General features: G+C 42.9%; 1 protein-coding gene across 10 annotated transcripts in view; it reads left to right on the top strand.

Moving 5' to 3' along the window:
- EHBP1 (EH domain binding protein 1) overlaps positions 1–25272 on the top strand; it is a 223844-nt gene extending 198572 nt beyond the window's left edge. For all 10 annotated transcript variants that reach the window (XM_086630928.1, XM_086630876.1, XM_086630906.1 and 7 more), the window contains 4 exons: positions 16964–17063; positions 18224–18297; positions 24884–24998; positions 25161–25272. In XM_086630928.1, coding sequence (XP_086487054.1) covers positions 16964–17063; positions 18224–18297; positions 24884–24998; positions 25161–25251 — 380 coding nt within the window. In that variant the 3' untranslated portion in view covers positions 25252–25272. The remainder of the gene's footprint in view (positions 1–16963; positions 17064–18223; positions 18298–24883; positions 24999–25160) is intronic.
- Positions 25273–26588: the final 1316 nt, after the last annotated feature.

The following is a 26588-nucleotide window of genomic DNA, read 5'->3' on the forward strand; positions in this document are numbered from 1 at the left end:
ACAGAAAGGTGTATTGGTTGGGGCACCCCTTTGTGCTTTTTCACTATAGAACGAGATGTAAAAACTCCAGGGGGAGAAAAAAAAAAAAAAAGAAAAAAGAAAGAAACAATTCTGGATATCTACAAGTTGGCTGATGTGACCCTGTGCCCACCTACCAGTGTGCTGGCTGTGACCCAGCGATGTGATAACTCCAACAAGCTGAAAGAGATGGCTGTCTCCGCTTTCTTTTCACCTCCCAAGGCAGCTGCCTGGTAGGGACCAAATGGCATGGAAGAAGAATATCTGTCTCACACCTGCTTTCTCCAAACCGCCTGCCACAATGCCAACGTGCCCACCAGGCTCCCCTGGGAGGCAATCCCATCCCTGGCCCCCATCTCCATGGAATACCAGGACAGGATAGTTAAGATAGTTTTCTCTTCTTCAAAACATCATTAGGATTGAAAAAAATTAATCTCTTGCTTGCACGTTTTGCATAAATACATGGTAAGTTATCAATTGATGTTCAAATAGCTTAATTGAGTTTGAGGGGGGGGAAAGGTCATTTAATTGGTCTATTGAAATGTTAACAGAAACAGATATGGCAAGGAATAGACTTTAATGGCTGCAGCGTGCACTGATGTCTGCATTCACTTGCAAAATTGTTAATTAGGGCACTTTGGTAGTTCATTTGCTTTTGTATTGATGTGCTTCGTCCAACGAGAGAAATTGGGTTTGTATATGGTATTTGCACGGGGCAGCAGAGGCTTACCATACAGTCAGGAGTAAAGCAAATAATGTGTAAATCAGAATTGGTTTATGATTTGTGCCAGTGTCTTCATTAACATGCTTCCAGTATGCAAGTCATTTTCTAGTGGCTAGTGTATTTTTTGTGTGTGATTGAGTTTGATGTATTTGGCTTCATTTTTTTAATCATTATAGTAGTGGACTCGAATAATGCTATAATACGATTTTTCTTTTAAATTATGTATACGAAGCTTTTTAAACTATATTAAACCAGACTGTACAGCAATACAAGGAATTAGATATCTATGTTCATTGAGCCCCTGCAAGAAGGTGTTATCTGTTTAAATGCATACCAAAAGAATATATTCAGATGCAATTCCTGGCCCACAGTCATCAGTGCCACTGAAATTACAAAACGAGTCCTTAGTGTATGCTTTAGGTCCATCGTGCCTCTCTTACAGAACATAAACCTTTAAGGTATTGGCAGTTTGTATGTGGGAATGGTGAAATTGCACCGAGTGTCCACCAGCATTTTTTGAGGGTAGTAATTGCAGGGATTAATCCTGGTGCTGTTTCCTAATAGACTTGCTGGATGCAAAGCTTTATATTTGAATTGGCTGCAAGAAGGCTGTATTGTGTACAGTGTATAACAATATATTATACCCTAGGTACTCTTTATAAACAGAGGCAACAAAAAAAAAAAGAAAAAAGGAAAACCAAGTAGCTATGAATCATCACTTTTACAACAGGGATCCTGTTGTCCTACCGGAACAGGAACAGGTTAGGAGAGAAGATGACATTTTGCAGCAAATAAAGTGCTGATCTTAACAGCTCCTAAATGAAAAAGACTTTTTGTTCGTTATATATATTGTAATTTCACATTTGGGTGCTGTGTCTGCCAGTCGTTTCAGCATGCAGGGCTTTGGTACGGAGTTTGCGACGGAGGAGCGTTTCTTTTAAACTCCCGGCATTCCCGTAGCGAGAGTTGACATCAGCTTCATTTACTCGTATATATTTGTGAAAGTACTTACATGAAAATCACAAATATGCGCGGTGCAGCTATCTGGTTCTGCAAGTTTAATCCGAGTCCCAGAAAGTTTCATTGTGGCCCTATGCAAATGTATTTACATAGGAATGGCTCTTGGGTCCTTTAAAGAAGGCAACAAAGTTGGAAGACTGAGGCCAACAAATAAATGAAAGTTTCTCTAAATCCATTGGATAATAGAGGCAGTGTTAAGGCTAACCACAGTGTTGAACTAAACAGAGGGATTACTCCTGGGTTTTGCATCAGTTGTTTTCTGCCGGGTGGCCTCACTTGTCAAAAAAAAAAAAAAAAAAAAAAGTTTAACGGGCGAACATTCACATGGCACATTGAGAAAAGAAGTATGCTTAATTCCATCAAAGCTCAGAAATCAGTCATTAATTTATTCTAACCTCCAATTGTTGGTCATTTGTGAAACATCTGGCCTTTAAGTCATAGGAACTTAAACATAAGTACAATGCGAGTTCTTCTGAAGATGGGAGCTGGGTGTCGCGGGGGTGCTGCGTTAGCCGGGGCGCACGTATATGTGTGTATTGCATAGGTTGCAACTGCCACTTGTTTTGGAGACTTTGAAACATACTAAAATGAATCCTTCAGTTAATTTACTCTCAAAATTAGATTATTGTTCATTTGCATCTTGGAAAAGTTCTGCCATTCAAAAGAGTCTCTTTCTTCATGGTGAGTTAGCAGTTAGATATTTAGCAATCTTGCAGCTTGCTAGTCAGAAATAGTTTCTAATGAAGTTGAAATTGAGATAGAAAATGTATAAAAGCTTTCAGGAAAGACATACCCTATTTTCCATATGGCTAAGTAATTGTTATGATATTTGTTTTAAAGCTGGACTTAGACACTCCTGACTGCCCTCTAATTTGATATGGCTGGTCCCGGCGATTCTTCTGGAGGAAACTTTCGTAGTAGAACGCAGTGAAGGAGATAAATAATTTTGCAGCTATAAGCACAATGCAAAGTATAGAAAATAATTCAGTCGCCTTTACTGTTGTGTGGATAACAGTCTCCAGGTTATTTGCCTCTGCTGGGAGTTAGAACCTGAATGAAAAGGAACTGAGTAATTAAAAGCAGATTTGAAATAAAGGTGCCACCTCGGAGCTGGCAAAATTCTGCCTTTTGTTAAGCTTAAAATAACGCCTGTTATTTAACTCTCAGGGCTGGGGGGTGGTTTTAGTTGGGAAGGGAATGTAGTTCTTCACGTAAAGCTTAAATGTTGCACCATCTCCTGTGATGAAATCTCATGTATTTTACAAGGGCATAGAGTGAAATTAGATTTTAAATATGATGGAAAAATTTAGATCTGTCAATCCACACAGCTATGAGGGTATCTCCGAGCTTTCTGTCTCCAGGCACTCACCTGCTTGTACTTTTTTGTTGTTTGGTTTTTGAAGACCAGTGTTCCCTCTTTGGCCTGACGGTTTGCTTTTCTTGATCAGCAGAGGCTGGCTGCACCTCTGAGGCTGTTTTGATAAACATAATGATGCTATCCAAGTGCATGACAAAAAGAAAGAATTTTGAAGGTTTTGTATAAAGCAGCTCTTTCTCTTCATATTTGTTTATCCCTTCCCCCTTGCTAAGTAAATAAATCTTTAATCCCCACTCCATTGTAAAATTTACTGTATCCAAACTAGACCATTGTAACTCCTTTCAAGCCGGGTTTTATCCTTTCCTACTAAAGGGATATCTGCGATTTTGGCAGCCTGACACACATTATATTAAGAAAATCCAATGAGTAAATTAGGGGTGACTTAATGTATTTGGATTCTTAGCATTTGGTTGTCCCTGCTGTAGTGCGGCTAGAATTTAGCAACGTGAATTTGAAGCGCGTGGGAATCCGTGGGGACTCACGTGTTGCACAGTGCGTGTACACGTGTGCACATATGCACGACCCTCCAAGACAACACGTAAAAAGTCACGTTTCAACTTCGTTAAAGCTCTCATTTCCGAGGCGCTGGTGTCCGAAGTACTGGTAGGATAGTGGAGATGAGAGAAAAAAAAAAAAATCTCTTTAAACGGCTTGTGAAATGTACCGTTTGAAACGGTTCTTTGAGAACGTGCAGATTATGGCTTGTGTAGTGACTCTTTCCAGCTCTCGGGGAAATGAGCTGTTGACATTCTTTTGGGTCATCATCCGAGATAGGAGGGCAACCACAAGGGTTTAGCAGATAAATTCATCCAAAAAGACCTTTATCCATTTCATTGCAACTTGGAAACGTTCATGTCGAATAGCAGCATTAATGTAGCCCTTTTAGCCCTTCAAAGTGAGCCTTATGTTTAAAAAAAAAAAAAATAAATCAAATGACCAGAGTAATAACTTCTTTAGGTCTTCTAAGAGGTAATTCGTTATTTACATAATTCTGGAGCATAAACTCATCTTTCCTTCAAGAGGCTCTGAAATAGAATTGGGGATCTTATACGGTGAAAGAGTCTCTTTTGAATTCTAATCAACTGGATCTGTCTCAAATTCATTCCTAGTTTATTGTAAATAGTGGAATTTAAATTAATTTCTTCTTATCTTGTCTTTTGAAGAAAACTAGCAACGTGTTTAAAAGGTTTTATTTTTAAATACAGCTCGGAGTTTATTTTATTTGGGGGTTTTGTTCTTTCTTTTTTTTTTTTTAACTTTATAATAACCAGGTGTCAGGCAGGATGGGTTTTGACAGCCAGACGACAATTATGCATTAGCATAGGTGATTATGAAATAAATAGAGGGGAAAAAAAAAAAACACTTTTTGACTTGAACTCGAATGATACTATATAGGCTGAATGTGCAGGCAGGGTTCCCACAATGCACTGTGAAAACCTAGGCTAACAACCACCCCGCTGCGTTGAAAACCCCCAAAAAAGACAAAAGCACAATGAAATAGAAAGCTTACCACCGGTAGCTTTCAAAACGACAAACTAGGCAAACTATACATCTCCACCACTCCAATTTTGTCAGAATGCTAATGAGCTTGCTCTGATCTTTACTCGGCTTCCCGTGTTTTCTACATCTTCAAGGACCACATGGCGCTAGCAAAATAAAGACAACTAAATGAGAATTTCGAATGCTTTTTGTGTTAGGACCTGGTGCCTTTCAGTTGACGCACTCGTTGAATATTCTCAACTTAAAAGCGTACAACAGGGGGCTGGGTATGAACTTTTTAGCAGGGGGAAATTTGTACCAAAGTAAATGAGTGTGATGAGGAAAATATGAGAAAAATTTCTGATTAATTTCCACTCTATAATATCAATGACACCTTCAGCCCCTCTCATGCTCCTCTAACAAGAGATGCTGATAAAAGATGAATGATTCTGTGTTGTTCACAGTGAATGTTTAGTGGTTTTTTAATAGCGGCATTCTACATAAAAGGCACCAGGAAGTACTCTGCATTAGCAGTTGAGATCACTAGTTAATAGGATGATGTCTTTTAGCTTTTGTCACAAGATTATTAGAAAGGATGGGTTTCTGTTCTCATCCCAGCATACTTTGGAGTGCTTGTTGAGTACAAGTGCTAAAATACAGGTTTCTCGGTATTGTTTCGCATGCAAAGTAAAAGCCCTTTTAATGCAACACCTTTTACTTTTTTTTACCAGGTGATTTTTGTCATTGATCTCTTATCTGCCCCCTTGAGCTGTATTAATCACTTGGAGTGGTCTGCTTCTCAATGGGGGCTTGGCGATGTATATGTGTATAGATGCGCTATCAAAAATAAATCCCTTATATGCTCTGCACCTTCACAAACCTGATTATTGAGCCGTATTTACCAGTCTGTATTATACCATCTTGAATGCTTCTTACTGGAGTCGTCCAGTCTGTAACACGAATTTGCACTGGGGGAGGGAGGGGTAAGCTAGGAGGAGGCATTCTACTCCCTAAGCCAAGTTCTGTCTCTTAAAAACAATTGAGTTTGCAATTCTCTTTGGAATTCTCAAAAGTGCAAACTAGTGTCAGTGCTTGGGCAGGAAAATGATGGATGTTCAGTTTTGTCTGAGAAATGAACTCCATTTAAAAATTGTTTTTGTCACTGTCTTCAGGCTTGCAAGCAGCCAGTGTGAAAAATATTGGTGCATATACAGAAGGAGAAAGTTGTAGCTAGATAGGGAAATTATTGTGGTGTCTTCATATTTCCATATCTTACGTAAATCAGAAAGAATGAATTAATAACACCATGGTTTTTATAGCAGTTTGCCAGCCTTGTTTTGCTTAGCTCAGCATGATTAATCTCAGGATCTCAGCTGAACTGAAAACTTTGCAAACAACAAGGTGGTAGAGAGTTGTCCAACCTTATTGTGAAAGACAAAGATGCACATGCTGAAACAGCAGGAGAAAGAACGGTATAACAACGACAGTTCTGGCAAGATAGAAAGTTTAAAAGTGTCGCTGAAAACATCATCTTTACCGTTTACCTGTTCATATTTAGCATAAAAAGTGAGTGAAAGTATTTCAGAAAATTCTGAATGCGTGAATGATGCATGTGTGACATTGGTTTGGGTTTTTTGCTGGCGCCAGTTTGTGAACATTCCCTATGGGAAATATCTAACGATTAGGGGGCTAGAAGGATATAACTAGTAGCAATTTGTGTTGGACAGAATAAAAAAGGAAAAAGTGTTTTGACGTTTGAGCGCAAGAGTTAGTGATTTTTATTATGACATGACAACAGTCCACAAAACTACGCATCGGTAGATACTCCTATTTTTTTGAAGCAGAGCACTGTTACAAAGCATCTGTGAGATGCTTCTCCAGTGTTTGGGAATGTTGACTTGCTGCCAGGGTTATGGTAATGGGAGTTTCAGCAACTACCAAAACCCTGGGTGAAAGAAGTACAATGACATTATGATCGAGGTCTCGTTTACAGTATGGTTACTGTGCTTCTACATTGCATCCAAGTGTGACTTGACTGACCTGAAGTCCACAGAGCTCTGTAGAAATGCCTGCTAGTACTGAAACCATGCAGTGCAAAGCCATTCATTAAAATTTGTTAATGCAAATAAACTGGCACACTAGTACACTATTTTTCTGACGTGAGTATTCAGAGTCCAGATCTTTCATACACAAATTTCTACACAAGTATTGGTTTTGTAGTTTCCAGAATCATGCATTTTATGAGCCTCTTGAGTTCTTGAGGCTTGTCAACCTTTCTCCGGTTTCCCTTCTGTCATATTGCCTCCACAGTCTCTTACTGGCAAACTCTTCCCTCTCCAGTCTCCATCTCCTCTCCCATTAGCAGTTCCCATGAAGCAATCTTGACTTGCTTTTGGTAAAGGAAGACTGTCTGGCTATACTTTTCCAAATACCCAGCATTTATACAGCTGAGGAGCTCCCACAGAATGAGCACACCATGCCAAACTCCGGAGTTTGCAATTCTGACTCTCTAATTCACCACATCTCTTCAGTCTTAGATCTGTGCGTTGGTAAGCAGAAGTTCCAAGGAGGAGACCTTTCCAAGACCAGACGTGGGCAGCGTATGTGTTCTGCCTTCCCAGGCCAAGTTCATTAAATCATTAAAGCAGCTCAGCAGCAGCAATGACCATATTTTTTTTTTCTCAAAGTAGCACAGAATTGCCGTTGGCTGCCAAAGGACTGAACGATAAGTCGGCCTCCTCTCCGTGCACTTCTCTGGCTTGTAGCCTCATCATTGCCTTAAAAGAACCTGTCAACAAAGTGCTTGAAGCCAGCTTGAAGAAGACAGCCCAAGCGCAGCGCTGCCCACGTAGCAGGAGGCTACTCTGGGAGAGCCCTAGGCGCTATGAATAGACTTGCGAGCCTTCCAAAAGTCTTGCAAGACCCAACAGACACTTGCTTCTTTTAACTGATTTCCATCTTTCTTTGTGGTATTGCAGTATAAATGCTCTTTCATGTGGTAGGCATAGTCTTTGGCTTTATGCCTGGAAGTTAGCTTTCTCTACGATCAGTGCCTGCTTGTAAAGAGTAGGCGAGGAGAAAGGCACTTTGGTCACCCCAGGGCTTCTGGCCCTCGATGCCACTGCAGTCTGCAGAAAGCCCTGTTATTTTTTCTTGGTTTTCTCCCATTTACCATCAAAAACACCTTTTCTGTCAACACTGGAAACTGTGGGGCCCCAGGACACCTCAACCTAGCTGAACTTGCCCAGTTAGCCCTGGGAAGCTTTGGCTCCCAGAAGTACAAACCTGCCAACTCCCAGTAAGAGTAGGCGTCTTCATTAACGCTAATACAAGGTCACATTCATTGCCAACCATCGTCTCACTTCAGGAAGCTCCTTGGGTTAAATTCAGCCCTGTCCATTAAAGAAGTCGTTTTATACTGTCCACCACCCCTTCCCAGCTCCTGGAGAGTCTGTTCTGAAGGAAGTAAGGCAATGTTTGGTAAAAATGGGATGATATGCTGCCTAGTAGAGCACAATCCAATGACTTTAAGATTAGCTGGCCTCTTGCTTCAGAATCTTACTCAGGCATCTCTTGCCAAGTAAACAGGCAACTGGCCTATGGAGCAGTTGTGAGACAGTGAAATTACTGTCACTCATAACGAAGCATCCAACCCTACTTGTCAGCCTGCAAGCAAAGTAGTTCACCTGCCAGACCATTATCCCATCCCATCCATCTTGGTGGATTTCCAAGTGTGAACTACTGTTTTTTTCCTTTGCTTCAAAGGTTTGAGTGTATCAGTTAATGGTGCATGTTTCCTGTGCTGCAAGCAAAGGTCTGATGTATACTTTTCCCAAGCCCATGTTTCTTCTGAAGTTGTGCTATGTGGGAAAACTTGGGTACAAAGAATATCAGAGGGTGATAAAGGAGAAGCATTGGTTCTGCTCAGTGTTACGTTCCCTACGGGCACCGTCCTTAAGGCAGGAAGCATCGCTTTCTTATAGGAGTCTCTCTAGATATTTCAGTTGAATCTCACCTCTTCTTGTCTGAATTTTGGGCCGCGAACTTAAGTGTTTTCTTGGTCTGGATTGATGGTCCCACATTTAAAATATATTTGTAATCTTCATCAAGCCCAGGCATTCTGTTTCTGTTGACTTTCTATTATTTTCTAGTGGCCGCTGTGTTGACTCGTCACGTAAAGAAAATCAGCAATCCTTCAGGCAATTCGTCTTTTGTAAAAGTTTTGGTCCTGTGATAATTTTGGGTTGCCAAGACTGCAGGCCACAGATGTTTGTCTTCCTGTGAGTCAGTCCCCCACTCCAGGTAGAATGAATCCTCGTACGTGCTGAGATGTGGTCAGAACCCTGACCTTCTGTTTACACAGCTCTCAAAATTTTAAATAGTCTCTGATTTATTACATTTCCAAAACCAAAGAAATTACAAATTTCCTGCTTGATATGAAGCTAATTTGATGTGTACTTGTGATAAAGGCATTCCCTTGTCGGCGGCTCTGTTTCGTTAGGGTTACAGTACTTTTGGGGGCTGAAACGGAGTCAGACAATGCACTGCAATGAAACTCTGCCTGGCAGATTCTTGGCAGTCGTTACCTACCTTTATGAGACTCTATTGTGTGAACATCAACGTCTCCTGCTCAACTGCTCTGAGACAGCAAGTTAGTGGCCATGGATTTGCCTTTCTAATGTTCCCTAGGCATTTTCCCATCCAGTTCAGACTCAGAAAATTGTGTTTCATCTGCTAACTAGCTCTTCCGCTGTGTCATCTAAACAGCCGTCCCATCTCATTTATCTTTTGGTGGCTATTCTTGTTCATTTTCTGTGATTTTCAGTAACCAAGGAGGTCTTTGTTCAGCGAAAGGAAGAAGTATTCTGGAAGAAGGCTGGGCATGGTAATCTGAAATGGGAGGCTTGAAGCTCAAGGTGGAGCAGCCCATCTATTCATGCTGTGGGGTGCCTGCTGCAGGCTCCATTTTGACACAGAGAACTTTGAGGAATTATTTTAGCCAAAATTCTGACCTTTTCCACCAAAGCTGGCCCTCTGAGAGCAGACGAGGGTGATTTTTCAGCAAATAGGTCTCTTTTGGGATGCCTCAGCTTCCCTTAGTGAAAAACTGTGGATCACTAGTCGTAGCTTTCAGTCATCAGACATGTTTTGTGGTAGGTCTCGTGTAACTCTCCTTTACAAACAATATCTGTTGTGAGTATAGGCTTTTCTGCTTAAGTATTTGTTAAATTCAGTGACTCACATTAAAAACAAGAGCTTGTCTGTGCATAAGCTGTTCACAGTGAGCAGGTGAGAAGACTATTAAAATCAGTGGGACATCTGCCACTGACCTCGAAGGCTTTGATACCTTCCACCAGCCTTTGTTAGCAATGTGAGGTTGGTCAGCCAAAACACCTGGCGTTGTTTCCTGTCCCTTCCCATGCTTCCTTTCAGTAAAGCTGTAATTGCCACAGTGGATCAGCCCCATGGTCTGGTCCAGAACACTGTCCCGTAGAGGGACAGGTACAGGTTGAACCCAGACGGGGACGAGAAACTCTGTAGGGGCCAGTTACAGCTTAACCAGGCCCCAGGGAGCATTTCGTTTAACCTCTAAAAATTAAAGGTTAGCTCATGTCCTAAAGCAGGAAGATCCAATTCCTACCTTCTGTGGGTTTTTGTTTGTTTGTTTGAATATTTATTGCTACAGCTCTGGCTTTCCATATTCAACATTCAACCTGGTTTTAATTCTTGCTGAGCTCTTAGTTTCAACATTGCCTTGTGGGGACAATTTCTACTGGTAAACGATGAGGCTTTGAGGAAAGATCATTCTTTTTATCGGTTTTAAACACACCACCTTCAATTTCAGTGCATTTCCCCAGGTTCTTACCAGACAAGATGAGACACATCCTAGAACTATTCTTTATTTCTATTCATGTTCTCCTTCAGATAAACAAGCCAATCTGTCCGTTCGCTCCTAATACAGAAACTCGTAAAAACTCGTCCACATGATTGGGTGAATGCAACTTTTTTTTTTCAGCAGGCAAATAAAAGCAGTGGGGTACGTTTTCGAAAGACCTTCCTGTTAAATTTGTGGAATTCACTGGCATTTGGACAGCTTTTGGTGGTCGTCTAGCTTCTGTCAACTAACAAATAGCCCAGCAAGAGGAACAGAGCGAAGTTGGCCAGGTTTTGTCATTTTCCACCCCACTCTAGTTCACATGCACTGGCATTCTCCTGCTGGCCTCTTCACCCAAGTGTGTTGAGTGAAGAAAGCTTCTTCTATTCTATTTTAAAACTGTGTGTAAACATCAGCAAATGGGTGAAGAATGGGCTCTGCCTTAAGTAGGTTGTTTTTCATGTAGTTCTGTTGAGGTAAATGGGGAGACATGGGGAGGTTTCTGTGTTTAACCATGACACCATGGCACACACACTATACACAGTGCAAATAAAATTTAAAAACAATTACCGCTTAAGACGGCATACAGAGTGATTTCTGTAAACCTGTTGTTTCTTGCCAGATTGAATGGGCTGGTTTGGGATGCTGATAGAAACCTTTTTATTATTTATCTTCCATAGGTTGTAATTCATTTTTGCACAACAGCTGAATACGTTTACATTCAAGGATTTTTTAAAAAATTATTAATCTATTGGCTTGTCTTGACAGATTTACGATGGTATAAAGTGTAGAGGAGTTACTGTGTTCATCCATTTGCACTGTAAACTAATCTTGTCCCTGCATGTTGCTGCTTTTTCTTTCTTTTAAGTGGTATTCAGTGTTTCGTAGCACTTTCTTCTCCATTTTCTTAGCAATGTACAGATTTACTATGTTAATCCGTATTGGGTTTATCTAATGACTAGCTGCCCAAACAGCTTAAAAATAATGGATCTGATGGCACATATAGGTACTGATAGCTGGCTGAACATAAGGGGTGGGTTTGGAAGTATTTTTAGCAGAAAAGGAAAAAAAAATAGAAATTGTTTTTTTCAAATCAATTCAGAAGAGGCATTTATCAAGATGCTTCTTATTTAAATATTTAACAAATAATTAGCTTACAGTGTCAACAAAAATTCATTTGTAAATCCTGAAAAACGTGAGGGGAAAAAGTATTTTTAAAAGACTGCCTGGAAGCTGTGCAACGTTAAAAGAAGCTAGTCATTTATATCGTTCTCAAAAAATGGAAACATATAAACATGCTTGTAATTCTTGAGCATTGTAGATGAAAATTGGCTCAAGTTGATTCTGAGTAACAGTCAGGAAAATCATATTTGAGTATGTGTGATGAACCACAGGAGAAAAGAAGGGGTTTTGGAGTGGGGGTTTTGGGGTTTTTTGCTATCATTACAATTCTGGCTGTCATTATTTCGGCTGTCCTTATGGTTTGTGCCAATAAGGGACAAAAATCACCAAACTTTGTGCTGCAGCCTTGATTGAATCCTGTGCAGGAGCTCTTACAACGCAGAATCACAACTCAGAAGTCAGTAGGAGTTTCTCATATCTGAGGGCAGAATTTAGTGTCTTATGCTATTCCAGGCTTGGTGTTGAGCTCGCTCCTAATCATTGAGGAGGGTTCTGGTAGATGTCAAGTGAAGAGAAGAATAGAGCATGCATCCTTCACCACTCCAGCCAGACAATGAAATTAGAAAATGGCACTGAGAGTTGATGTGAGAGAATTCCCCTGGATTCTTAGAGGAAGAATAAAACAAGAATGTATTGATTATTTAAAAAAAGAAAATAAAATAAAAGAGGAAAAAAAAAGGCAGAAAGTAAGAGAGAAGTAAGATGGGGAAAAGAAAATAAATTAGAGAAACCCTGCCAAAATCCTCCTCAGAACCCATGTAATAATAAAGTCCGACGTTAAAAGCTGTATTGTCTTTTACATAAAGGCGCGTGTACTTACTGTTTCGTCTTAGTTTCTGGTTCTGCGTTTTTCAAATCTCTTACCGAGCATTTTGCATGCGTGTTATGTTTGCAGCACTACCCGCTCTTATTTGAAGACTGCTTTCAGAAGTCATTATTGAACCATAGGATAAAAAGGTATAAGCATAATTACGTGTTAAAGAGAATAAATATGTTCTGCTAGATAGTTAACCAGGTGAGGTTAAACAAGATAAGATGAATTCTGGTCTTTTTAGAAAACTGACAGTCTTCATTTTAAGCTACAATGTAAAGTGCTTTATCCTGAGATTAGGTATTGTGGCAGAAGCTAAAACTGCCTTTTTCCCCTAACCGTGCCAGAATACAACCTCCTTTTCTTTTTGCGCTAACAAGACTGCTTTACCACCACAGCCCACTCTAAGTAATTAAATCAATCCTTTGTACTTACCGTATTCTCCTCTAGTGACGGTACTAGATCTGATTATATGCTTCATGCATATTCAAAGTACGGCACTGACAGCTCTTTAATGAGCTCTTACTTAATCAGTGCGAACAATGTTCATCTTGTTCTTTTTTTCCTCATACATTAGAGCTAGGAACAGTTGGGGAAAAAATGAAACATCCAGCATTCATTTGAAAAATATATTGTACTTTGAAAAGTGTCTAAGCTGGGGAAGTTGCATTCTGCCCTTTAAAAGTCTGATGGACAAATTGGATTACTAGTATTGGATTAAATAACAAATGGTTAGAGGAGAAATGAGAAAAGCTCGCTGTGATCACAGGCTTTAATATTTTTTGTTACTTATAAAGCTGAAGGGGTCTTTAACCAGTTATTAAAGTCAGGATTAATTTGTAATGGTCCAACTTACTAGCTTTAAAAGGGTTTTGTTGTTGTTGTTGTTGTTGTTTTTATCGAAAACAATACTGTAATGCATGTATTATGGAAAAAATTTAAGTTTAAGATCTGTGGGCTATTTATAGATTTTCATCATCTTGTACGGGCTCAGATAAGGGGTTTGCATGCATGGGATCGATTTGTTCTCAAACATGTTTTTTCCTTCATTTAAATAATCTGTACAGTATTTTTTTTTTCCCTGAGAACAACTCAGATATTTTCCCAATTTAAATTTTCAAGCATTTATAGCAAGTCAATTAAATACTTGTTTTATACTTGGAAAGTGGAAACAAAAACAACCCCAGCAGCAGCAGGGTTTTACAGAGTGAAACTGTGTTGAAGAAAGGCTTTTCCTAAATTTTTTATTTGGAAATTCTAAATGCGAGTTTAGCTTGCGATATCGCTGCAGTGACCACACTCAGTTTTTCTTTGTTGAAAGTGTTTCGCGTGCATCCTTCCACCAAGGGGAAAAAAAAAAAAGTAATACTCTAATGGTAATGTATTTGCTGAAAAGAGTTATTTAAATTTCTTATATATGGGAGTTCATCTTTATTTTGCTTGCCTGGGAAGAATCTGTTTCAGCTCCATGTGCAAGAATTTAAAAGCTGACAGTCAACAAATAAAATATCAGCATCGACTGCTATTAATATTGCACACATGTGTCATTTCACTGATCAAAAAGGCCTTCGCCGGGGTACAATTGGCCTTTTTCCAAATTGCAAGCTTTTTCTCAGCTTTTTCTTTTTTACTCTTTCTTCTTTTGTTGCTGCCGGGGGATTTGTGCCTATCGCAGCCGATATCACATGACCGGTGTCAGGGCATCACATGGGTCCAAAGTGAATACAAAAACAGATTAAAAATTCTGTAAAAACAATCAAGACTTTGTTAACTCACTTTTAAACCAGCCTGTTCTATGGATATTGCGTGTGCTTCGGTGTCAGCGTGGAAATATCGAAATAGGCACCTGTTCAGCTCTGACTCGGCAGCTCCAAGCTTTACCTAGATCTTTTCTCGTTATGTGTTGCAACTAACTTTATTTAGAAGGAATGCATTAATAGGAAGGAGTTTATGTTCTTACCCTGAGATTGCATGGCATGAAGTTCAAGTTCAGATCCGCTGTTGAGTCAAACTCCTTTGAAACGTTTCTGTCTCTCGTTTCTTTTTCAAGGATTGCAAAATGAAATGCAGCAAGAGCTTGCGTTTACAATGGCGTCGTTTAGCCAGAGATCCCAGACCACCCCAAACCCAACAAACTTAGTGCCATAAATTGATTAAAATGTTACTATAGCCACGTATGTGTGGTGCTGAGAACTTTTTTTCACCAGCAGCATGGCAATCTCATGCATTACAGACTAGTCTGGTCATTTTGCAAGGATAAAAAAGGCAATCTATCAATCTATCCCCTTTTTCTTTCCCTCTCCCCCAAATAAATTTCAGCTACTTGGTGCATTTCAAGGAAAGGTTGCTAATATTGATTATCATCTACTTCTAAAAGCAGACCCTGTTAGGCAGACCGGTACAGCAACGCCTTTGATCTGTAACTTAACAGCAAAGTGTACTTGTAAGTTTTAATCCTCTTTGGAGGAGTGCTGAACTGCTGAATATTATTGTAAATGCCGTGGCATAATTTTTTCTGTGCAAAACCAGAAGTTGGAGGTCTTGGGGGAGAGCGTTTCTACGTGACAAATTTATTCTTTCATAGCTCCATCATCCAGGAGCTGGACCCTGCTGCTTCTGCTTGGGAAAGGGCTGCAGGGACACCCTCACTTTAGGATGCTCTGACCTTCCCATCCCACCACTAGCAAATCGTGTACCCTGAAAGCATCCTCCCAAGGAACAGTTTCATCAACCAGGAGCTTCCCGGGTGACAAGTGGATATGGGGGGATGTCTCACATCAGAAAGAGGAGCATGCCAAGTGGCGTAACATTTTCTTACTTTGTGGGTCCACCAGCTTCACCCCAAGCTGGCCCACTTCCCCGTTCATCTCCTTTTCCTTCCCTTGTGTGGTTGCACCAAGCCGCGGCTGGGGAAATCAAACAGTTTGGAGAAGGCCAGTGACCTTCCCTTGCACGCAGCAGGGTCATAGCCACGTGAGGAGGTGGCTCTCCATGCAGATCTGGGCTTGCACACTACCGTGCGTTGGGGTGCGAACGTGCGCGTGGCAGGCACGTACGTGCAAGTATTTCAAACACTCCCATCCAGAAATTGAAAGCTTTCTTTTAGAGCAAAAAATATTTTTTCTGGTGTCTTTCCAACTTTTGGTGCTGGAAATTGTTTCTCTGCAACTAGGAGTCCTATGGTTTAAGTTAATAAGATAGCTTCCCTGAGCGTACAGCACGTTGCATCAGAGATTTCAAAACCCTTTACAAACATCTAAGAATTAACTTCTAGCACCCTTGCAAGATCAGTACAGGGGATTATCCCCATGTTACACACAAGGTGCTTAAATGCAGAGATCTGCCCACGGTCTCCTGGCGAAGCAGTTTCGAAGCTGGGAGAAGTACTCAGAAGTCCCAGCTCATGCTCCTTTGCCCACTATTCCAGGTTTCCTCCCAGATTAATTTTAGTCCTAAGAAATGTGTGAGTTTCATAATTCAATGAGGACCATATGAGGAGTCTTTGCTCCTCAGCTCAACTTGAGAGATGAGAATGGCAGGTCCCTACAGAAGTGCAGTCTCCACAAAGGGCTTTGATGAGGTTTCTCTAAGTCCCTCAGCTCAGAGAGAGTGAAACTTGGCTAAGCGACCCTGCTACGTGAAAAGAACAGTCAGAAGCCTTCTAGGCTCTCGTCTCCCTTTTCCCCAGGTGGCCCCATGGTGCAGAGGTGGTTACCTAGAGTTGTACAGAGTTCAGTAGAGCGTAGCACTGCCTGCAGGTAGGCTACGGAGGGTCCTGATCCTGATCCTGCCTGGAAGGCAATAATGAACACAAGCTAGGGAAAGGGATGCTAGTCCATGCATACAAACACAGGGACCCTTAGGCACTTAGACCCCAAAATGATTCGTATTTGCTCCCTTTGATTGTGGGTGAGGAGAGGAGCAGCTCTTTCCAGCGCGTTGTCTGGAAGAGTGGCCATAATTGAGGAGAAGCTGAGCAGGTGCCTGCAGCTTGGCCAAGGGTTCAGGATTACCATCTCCTCTGCAGCTACTTTGATCCCTACCGCATCATCCCGACTGTGCTGGGTTTGCATGGGTGGAGTGGATCTTGCCCACAAGGATTGTTTTTGTGTTTGGAGGCCTGTGATGACTAGACATCTTTTAGCAACAAGGCTTTTTTCATTGGAAACGTAACAACAATATAGTTCTCTCTGAAGAATTTAAAAGAGACAGTACTTTTTTAAAAGGCGTTTATTTAGGTATCAGCGTGGTAAAGAACACTGAAATGTGTGCTCAATAATATCTGTTGTCATTTATTTATTTGTGGAGCAAGCAGCATTAAGCTGCAGGAGTTGTAGTCATAGGCTATTTTTACCATTGGAAAGCACGCCTTGTAATGCTCCATGGTATCGAAGACTGGTACTCCAAAACCTGAAGTGAAATATGTAGCTCAATTTGTGAAGTGCCACGTAAGTAATGAAATTCTTTCGATTGTAGGGAGAAACACAGAAGAAGAAGAAGCTATGATGCAGGAATGGTTCATGCTGGTTAATAAGAAGAATGCCTTAATAAGACGAATGAACCAGCTTTCTCTTCTGTAAGTACAGATGGATATGTGTATTTACAAAAGGATGATTTACTGGAATATTTCCTTAGCAGATCGATGCAAAATTTTTTTTGTTTTCTTCCCATTAGACTTCAAAAATGTTCCTTCAAAAATGAATAGCATGGATGATTGGTGGAATACATCGAGTAACCTGTTTTTCTCATATTTCAGACTTGAAAATGAGAAGCGTGCAGTGACACAAGATTAGCCAGAGCTGTGAAAAAAAAATAATTAAAGAAATATTAAGCACAGTTACATTTTCAAAGGCCCAACAGTAGAATAAAATTACATTTTAGAAATGCGCAGATAGATTTGGATTGTGCCTCGGAAATGACAGGTGAGGACTATTCGGAGAGAGAGCAAAATTGGAGTCGCCACCCGTTTCATGGAAATCCTCAATCCCATCGCTAGTTCAGCAGCACCGCGCTGCTGAAAAGATATTAGTGAATCAGTCACGGTGCAATGATACCACCGACACTGCAAAGTGAGGACAAATAAACTTGTTTTTGCTAGCACCAGCGAGGGAGGGAGGAGATGCTGCTCGTTTTTAGAGGTGTTCTGCCCTCAGCGCCTCTTTCCCAGCTTCTTTCGGTTTGGTTATATTTCCTTCAGTAATGCCACCTAGTGTAGATGCCTGCATACTTCCCTGGAAAGAGCCTGTGCTCACAAATTTCCTGCCGCGTCTGAACTTGACAGAAGATTCTACCTTCAAAATACTAAGCTTTCTAATCCCGTGTCTAATTTTCATTATTCATTAGGGCAGAATGTATATAGGATAATACTTCCAGTGTCATATTATCTTGGTGAATAGGCTGATGCTGGAATTTGTTCATTAGATCTGGGGGAATGTTTTATATTTAGGACATTCCACAGCAGCCGCTCCAAGAATGAGTATGAAATAATTACGTCCTGTAGCACAATAGAGTTAAACTGATGGAATTAAAGCAGACATTACGGAAAATGAAAAGGCCCTGTTAACTGAATGCGCCACCTGAGCAAGGTTTTAAGTTTGTGTATCATTTGTTTGGAGTAGCTTAAAGTTAAAGAGGAAAGTCGGTTACGAGTCCTAAAATCAATGTAAGTTAAAGGTTCTTTTAAGCGTTTAATGATTTAGTAATTAACATATTGATGAACTTTTGCAACTTGCCTAGGGAAAAAGAACATGACCTAGAACGGCGCTACGAACTGCTGAACCGGGAGCTAAGAGCAATGCTCGCTATTGAAGGTAAGAGCAATGCTGGGTACCGAGGGAAGGAAAACGCTTGATGCCAAAGGCTTTTCTGAAGCCCAGTTAGGAATTAATGCTGATATTGACATCATTTCAAGTGATAGCATGCAACAAATGGATCCGCAATCCCATGCTTAAGTTTTGTTTGAGGGAGGAAAAAAAAAAGTCCGAGGTATGGGACAAAGAGTCATGGTCTCATTGGAATAAACTTTGAAAAAAGTGATGAGGAGGTAGAGAGTATTTGGCCAGGGTTGATTATTTTTTGTTACAGTAATGCTCTTCTGGCTTTCCTGCAGCATCGCGCTGCTTTGGGTACCGTAGAAAATGGCAGGGGTGACCCACAGAAGGGAGCCTCCTTCCTTTTAACATTTCGGATCTGGTTTACAACAGTATCTCACTAGGGGAAAAAAGTGCCATTGGTTTTGGTGGTAAAGCACTATGTTTGCGAAGTAACTATTTCATCACAAGCAACACCAGGATTAGCGCGATCCTTTGCACAGATTTTCTCCCTTCTCTGCAACTCTCCCGACTTTAGTCACCTTACCTGAATGAAAACTCATGGGAAGATTGACACGCGGGATAAGTGAAACAATTGCGTCCTTTCCATAGGGCTTTCAAGTGAATTGTACAATAATCCTGGGGATGATTCATAATAAAAAATAAACATCCAGACAGCTTAAACCACTGCTTGCATTATTTTCTTATTTAAATATCTTAAGTGTTTTCTAATGCTGCACCACTTATACCTCTCAGTCACAAATGCTGTCTTATAGTTCAGAGATGTTTGCTTCAAAGTTAATCCTTTGGGCTCTGTAGAATGGACCTTTTGTCTAATCAATGCAAATTGATTTTGCTATTCTGTATTGACCTCTCAACCCTTTGACTGTCCATGGTAATTTCTTTCTTCACCTGATAAGGTAGCTGATCCATAATAAATCAATTCTAATTAGTTTGGAGACTTCACTGGGAACGTAACTTTGTAGGAAAAAAGCAGCAGGTTTCAGGTAGTTTTTTCGTATCTCTCCATCTCTGGTTATATTTTTTGAGTAAGACTATGCTCACTGTATTCTTGGATGAACTTGAGTCATAAGTATACACATTTCTTTCTGCAGAGACAAGCCAGATTAATTGGGAGTCATACTAATGAAATATTTAAAACATAAAATACTCTAAAACCAGAGAAGAGCTAAGAGATATTGGATTTAAATCCAAAATTTAAATGTTTAATTGCCTTTTATCTGTTTTACTGTCTTGGAACGTCCTAGCAGCAGCCTTTGAATGTCTAGCAGCCTATGCCATTCACACTTTGACTTGAGCAAAAATCTGTCCTTTTTCAATTTCCTTTTTCTAAGTTCAGAGAGAGATGCCAAAACCCAGAAAGGTCCTCTCTTTTTTCTTTTTCTTTTTTTTTTTTTTTTGTGCATGCTACTGGTGATATGGTAAATAGGGCTTTAGGGTGAAAACGTAAGTGCTGGAGAATTTTGTTTTTGTTTTTTATTTATATGACAAAGTCTGCATTCGGCATTTTAACCCTCAATAAGATTATTCGTCTGCTAGAAGTTTTCGCAGCAATCTGCTTTTACAGATTGCAAAAAAACATATTACAGATTTTTAAAAAACATATTAAAGAGAAACTCTCCCAAGAAAATGCCTGTGAAATGTCAAAACACGCGTTTGTAACACGTCACCTCTCGATGTGTGTGTCAGCGCTGTATCACTTTCTGTGTCCAACATACACTGGGGTACAAAGAGGCACTTTTTGGGAAGCACTGGTAAAACAACACCATTTACAATATGATCTCCCTGAAGAAGCATGTGCTGCCTGAACAGCCCAGTGCTGTCTGCTCCGAGGCCATTTAGCCTATTGCTAATGAGCGCTTGGGTTCTGTGAAAGAGTTGAAAAGATAGATCTCACTTTTACCAACACCAATTCCAAACCTGAAATATAAAAGCAGGAAAAAAAACCCATATAAATATGACAGGACGAGACCAGTTTGTTTGCCTAAAAGAAAGACAGAACGCACCGACCCAAACTGGAACTTCAAAAAAAAAAATCTTTGAAAGGTGATAATTACTGTTTTGGTAAATTGCTCTAACTCTTCCACGCGTGACTGTGCTGTTTAAAAATCTATCAACCAATTTACTTAGCTAGTTGATGACAGGAGGGAAAGAAAAAAAAAAAAAAAAAGAGAGCCTTGCAAAAGGTAGCAGCCTGCTGATGGCAGATAAAGGCGGTTTATTGGCGGCCGGCCTGCCCTGCCTGCGCAGGCAGCGTGTGGGCAGCGCTGGCGTCGGGAGGTGCTGACCGTTATGATGTTCAGTGATGTGGAGACAGTGTCCTCTTAGCCAGCCGCTAAAATGGAGGCACTGAATAGCCTTTTGGAGTGGTACAGCACTTCACGCGGAACACATGAATGACCCAGGGTGGTAAAAAAAGGCATCCTTCCCCCCCCCTCCCCCCCATTTAGCCGTAGAGATAAGAAAGAGAGTTACCGCGCTGCCTTCGTCCAGCTGGAAAGCGTTCCTCTCTTTCCGCGGCTGAGACTGCTCCGACGGAGAAAGGCCTGAAATCCTTGCCTAATGGGCCAAAGGAAATATAGGTTACTGGGTTTATTTTAACCTGCGCACATGGGACAGCATTTTGGCTTGTGTAAACAAGGTGCTGCGTTCCAGAGCCTGGTTTTTACCACGTCCGCGGCCGACTGGCGGGATGCCTTACTTTCAGCTACCTTTCCTCTCGCTCCTTTCTTTTTTTTTTTTATTTGAGATTTAATGCCTCCTTAGAAAAGATAAGTTCATTTTTGCACACCTTGGGGTGGTGTGTTCATTTTCTGCCCAAGAAATGGATCTTCTTTCGGATTTTGTACATCTTGATTTATTCTTGGCTTATAGTTTGAAGTGGGTGCTCTTCTAAAAGGATTTATGCATAGGTTCACTATTTTTGTAGTTATGGTTTATATGATAAGCTTTTTATATTTAAAATCAATATGTAATCCTGTGGAGGAGCTTATCCTCTAAAACCCCATTTGTAAATCTATTTTAGCTTTGTTACACCGCGCAGCCACAGTATTCCATAGATTGATTAGGTTCAGCAGCAGAATCCTATCAAATGGCCTGCTCTGATGATGATGCAAACTCTTTCAGGATTGCTAGTTGACTGGAACTAAAGATAAGACCTGACTGCAATCCCCCAATGTGCTCTTTACAAAACTAGTGTTAATTTTCATCAAAGTGCCGGGCTTATTTATTATAGTGGCGAGGTTGAAGGTTTTACTACGAGAACTTTCGACCATTTCTATTAAAGCATTTCTATGGGAGCCGGCCGCCTGTTTGCTCCAAGTAATTATCAGTTTAGGGGGGGGTGGGGGGGGTGGGGTGAAGACAATATGAAGTCAATGAAGATGAATAATTGAAAACATTTCTACTTTAACGTGAATTTAGCAAACTCTGTCATTTTAAACCGCCCATCGCGAGCGGTGGCACGGGAGCTTTAGCTTTCAACACTTTTAGCTCATATACAGCCTCAGAGCTTAATCCTATTTTTGTCCAGAGTGTAGCTTTTATAACAGTATTATTCTGAAATCTTCAAATTAATCACAGCCTATATTGTAGCTTCCCAGAGCTGCAGCCAGCCTGGGTAACTATATGTGACAGGTGTTATAGGTAATCCTGGCTTAAAAGGCACAACAGGTAGGAATCAAACTTGAACAGAGTTGCTTTTTTAAACATAGGGATGCTTCCCAAAACTGCTGCCCGGCAGTATTTTGTTGGATAAAACAAAATTGCAATGATTCAGATATAAAATGATATTTAAATACTTTGTGCCTGTTCCTCTTTTAACCAATTGCTACTTGACTGTATTTATTTCTGGAGGGTGGGGGAAAGTCAGACTCCTTTTCTAGGAAACAAAGTAGAAACGCGAGAGAATATTTCTGCCAGCAAGTTTTCCTGTGGTGTATTTCAAACACTAATAATAAGCAAATGCAGAAACAAACAAACAAAAAAACCAAAACAGTTTTGTTTCATGAAGTCCTAATATGACGTTATTTACCCTACAGGGCTACAAGATGTGGCAACAAAACTCGTAGCTCTTAGAAAGAGACTTAATGGGGAAAAATAGTAGCAAAGGACTGAGCAAAACCTGTCCTGAAATATTTTGACGGGTGTTTGCTGTTTCTAAAGCTAAAATTGCTGCTGAAACTAGAGAAGTAGGGGGTGAAGCAAAAAAAAAAAAAAATAGGGGAGCTTTAAAAATAAGATCTTTTCAACTAAGTGAAAACCATCAAAACGGCAAAATAATAACATCGAGACCAGGTAGAGACGAGGTTTTTCAGATCTCTTTTCATCTAGAACTTCACGTGCCCAGATGTGCCTGGGAGCCCGAGTCTCAGCACAGTTATCAGCAGAGTGGGGGAGAAAGTTAACCTGAAAGTTGGGGGCTACGTCTGGAGGGAGCAAACACCCCATGAAATTCTCTGCCGTGTCTTTCTCCTCCTGTTCTGCCCAGCTCACCGCTGTTGCCCTTTGCGAGATGGGTTTGTCATGCTGAGACTGCTTTGCACATGCAGGGGCTTTATTTGTGTGGGTAAAACCCTTTGGTTTTGGGAAGCCCTGACTTTGCAGAGGTGTGTTTTTAAATGGCTCGAACTGAAGGAGCCTTCCCCAAAAGGAGCAAGAGAGTGAGCAGCGGTGGGAATGGAGAGACCGTGCTGAAAATCAGCACTGAAAAGGCTGCTACCTAAATTAAAGCAGCTTTGTGGCAGGAGAAATGGCTTAGATTACCAGTAATTTTGGCTGGTAGCTTCAGCTCTAATCTGGGTACACCTGGAAAATTAATTCCTTGACAACGGTGGAAGGGAAGCAACACGCTGGAAAAAGAAAAAGGAAAAGGATGAGAGAAAGGAAAAGGAGGAGAAAAGGGAAGAGAAAAAGGAAAAGGAGGAGAGAAAGGAAAAGGAGGAGAAAAGGGAAGAGAAAAAGGAAAAGAAGGAAAAAAGGGAAGAGAAAAAGGAAAAGGAGGAGAAAAAGGAAGAGAAAAAGGAAAAAGAGGAGAAAAAGAAAAACTTGGGAAGTTTTGACAGCGCCCTGCCAGGCCAATGCTGCAGTGCCGCTGCACAGGATTTTGCAGGGATGCCACCGTGCGTGCTCGCCGCTCCCAAGTGTGCCGGCACACGCGTGTCGGTGTGGATTTTCCCCGCGTGCGTGTGGACCCGTAACTCGCCCGTGGGCCCAGGCAGGAGGCGAGGGCGCGGTAAAAGCGGGTGCACATTCCTGCCTTTCTGCCGCTCTTCCAACCTTTATTGCATGATGATGCATCTAATTTTTAATTTGTAAATACAAGGCCGAATTCCCTCTAGCACCACTTGCTTTCATAAAGCTTCTGAGCAGTTTGCTATCTTGAATAAATTCGGCTTTGGAGGGGGGTCAGGGGGATTTGAACCACCGCATTCTTGCGGGGTTTGCGAAGATTCACATGGTAACCGTGGGTGAGCATTGTTCGGGTTATCTGAATAAGCACCAGCCATGTGAGTTTTAACATGATCGCCCAGGGCAATGGAGAGCGAGGGGAGAAAGCCAAAAGGACTGCACCCTTTCTCCCCTTCGCCTTCGGGAAGCGCAGCCGAGGAGGTGGGGGGGGTACACACCGCCGGGCCGGTGGCGATGGCTTCTCCCGGTGGTGGTTTGGTTTGGGGGTTTTTTTTTGGGAGCCGGTGTCCTCTTTCCCTCCCGCTCCTCATTTGTCCTGCTATCTCCCTCATCATCTACTGCTCCTGCTTTTCATTGTTTACCTTCTTAATGAGGGAGGCGGGGAAGGCTGGGGCTTGACTGACGGCGACAAGCCCTTAGGTCTGGCTGGAGAGCCCGCGGCTGCGGGGCGGCCCCGGGGGGCTGCGGAGTGCCGGGCCGGGGGCTTCGCTGGGCCGGGGCGAGAAAAATCCCTCTGGGATAAGCGGGCCGGCCCCGTCCTCCGCTGCCTGCCAGCGCCGGGGGTGCAGGGACCCCGCGATGTTATGTAGCAAGTGTATTTTTACTTCAAAGGGAAAAATGCTAATTAACTGCTACCTGCTTTTAAAGTTACTGCGGAGCATATGGTGCCCAGTGTGAGATTCCTCCAGCTGCTCAGAGCAAGGGAGGAATTAGCAAAGAAGAGCCGCGTTGCAGGGAAACGGGCTTCCCTCCTAGGAGGGGAAAACTTGGTCACCGTCGGTGCCCGTCCGGGAAACATAGTCGTGGAAAAAAAAAAAAAAAAAAGAAAACCAACCCGGACAAACAAAACAAAAACAAAACCCAAAAAAATCCCGAAACGACCCCAAAGTCGCTGCTGAGCCCTCCCAAGCCAGGTGGGCAGGAAGGGAAAAGGCCGGCGGGCTGTGCTGGTCCCCGCGGCAGCTCCCGCTGGGGAGGGCGGCAGCGCTCCGCGGGCCGGGGCCAGGCTGGGGTGGGATGGGATGGGATGGGGTGGGATGTACCGGGCCGGGGCCGGGGTGTACCGGGCCGGTCTCCCCGCCGCAGCGGCCCCCGGTCCCGGCGGTGTCGGCCGCGGCGGCTGAGCGCTGGTTTTGTTTTGGTTTTCCTCTCGCAGATTGGCAGAAGACCGAGGCGCAGAAGAGGCGAGAGCAGCTTTTGCTGGACGAACTCGTTATTCTCGTTAACAAACGGGACGCGCTGGTCAGGGACCTGGACGCCCAGGAGAAGCAGTGAGTCGGGCGAAGGGGGTGGGGGGGATCCCCGCCACGGCCCCCGACGACGGGAAGTTTGGGCCAAGTCCGCGGGCGCCGTGGCCGTGGCCGAGGGGAGCTCGGCGCGGCCGCGCATCCCGGGCAGCCCCTCACCGCGCCTCCCGCCGTCTCTTTCCGCAGGGCCGAGGAAGAGGACGAGCATTTGGAGAGGACCCTCGAGCAAAACAAAGGCAAGATGGCCAAGAAGGAAGAGAAATGCGTCCTCCAGTGAGCGGCCTTCCCGCAGCGGTGGCGAAATCGCAGCGCGGCTCTTTCTTACGTTTTTAAAATGACGACATGAGACTGGGAAAAAAAAATGTTTTGGAAAACAAAAAAAAATTTTAAACTTTTTTGCATTTTCTTAGGCCAGATCTAGGCTGCGCCGGGCCCTGCTCCGTTGTTTTTTGGTTTCCATTCAAGCGAACTCGCGTTGTACCGTGGTTTCCTTGTGGGCTCAGCTCTCCTGCCGAAAGGGTTTGAAATGAAATCGCCGAGACCCCGGGCGTGCGGCCGATGCCGGAGATGTGCGGAAGAAGCAGAAGAAATAAAGTCTGTCCTGGTTTCTGTAGGTGGAGGAGGGCTGAGTTTTGAAATAAATACGTTTTTGTCGTAATAGGATTAGAGAGGGGGATATAGGAAAAAAAAAAAATCATTGGGAATGGTTTCATCTAGTCCTGCCATATGTAATACATAATAAGCTACCTACATTTTATAGTTAGGTCAGATCCACCCTGATTATTATTAAAAATGTGCTGTATTTACCAGTGTTTTATTTCAGCAGTTTTACATTTCCCCGGGAGTAGAGCTGAGCTGCTCTGGTTTACGTGGGGGGTTTCTCCGGGCGCAAAACCGGGGGAGGGGCTGCCAGCGGGGCGGCCCGGGGTAGCCCGGCCCGGCCCGGGGCAGCGCGGCGCTTCTCACCCGCGTCCCCCGCGGGCCCGGGTCGCGCCGCCGCTCCGCGTTATTTATTGCGCCCGGGCCGCGTCCCCCTCCGCTCCCCGCCACCCGCCCTGTCCGTGTGTCCCACTCGTGTCCCGCGCTCGCATCGTCCCTTCGTGGAGCTCGTCTCGTTTATTTATTACAATACCGAGTCATATATAAAATTTTCAATAAAAGCCGAATCTTTCTTACCGTAACTGCCGCTTTCCTCTTTACCTGGGAAACACCCTCCATCCCTTCCTCCCTCCCTCCCTCCCTCCCTCCGCCGCCCCGGGGAGGGGGCCTGGGGACTGGGAAGGGCCCGACGGCAGCGGGACTCGGTCACTCCGGGCCGCCGCCGCCGCTTCGCCGACGCAACGAAACCCACCAGAAGGAAAACTTTTTCGTTTGTTTTTAATAAAAGGCAAGTCAGGGAGGGGGAGGTGAAACTTTTCGCTGCGGGGGTCGATGCCGACCGGCCGCCGGCCGGCGCGGGGGATGCGCGGCCAAAGCCCCGCTCCGGCCGCACCCGCAGGACGCTGAGCTGGCGGCGGGGCCAGAGGGAGCCCAAACCCGGCGGGGACGCGGCTGCCGTCCCGGGAGGGACCTCCCCATCGCCGGCGGCTCTGGGTACAACTGCGACCCGCTCCT

This window comes from Tauraco erythrolophus, chromosome 2, assembly GCF_009769465.1.
Source record: "Tauraco erythrolophus isolate bTauEry1 chromosome 2, bTauEry1.pri, whole genome shotgun sequence".
NCBI lineage: Eukaryota > Metazoa > Chordata > Aves > Musophagiformes > Musophagidae > Tauraco > Tauraco erythrolophus.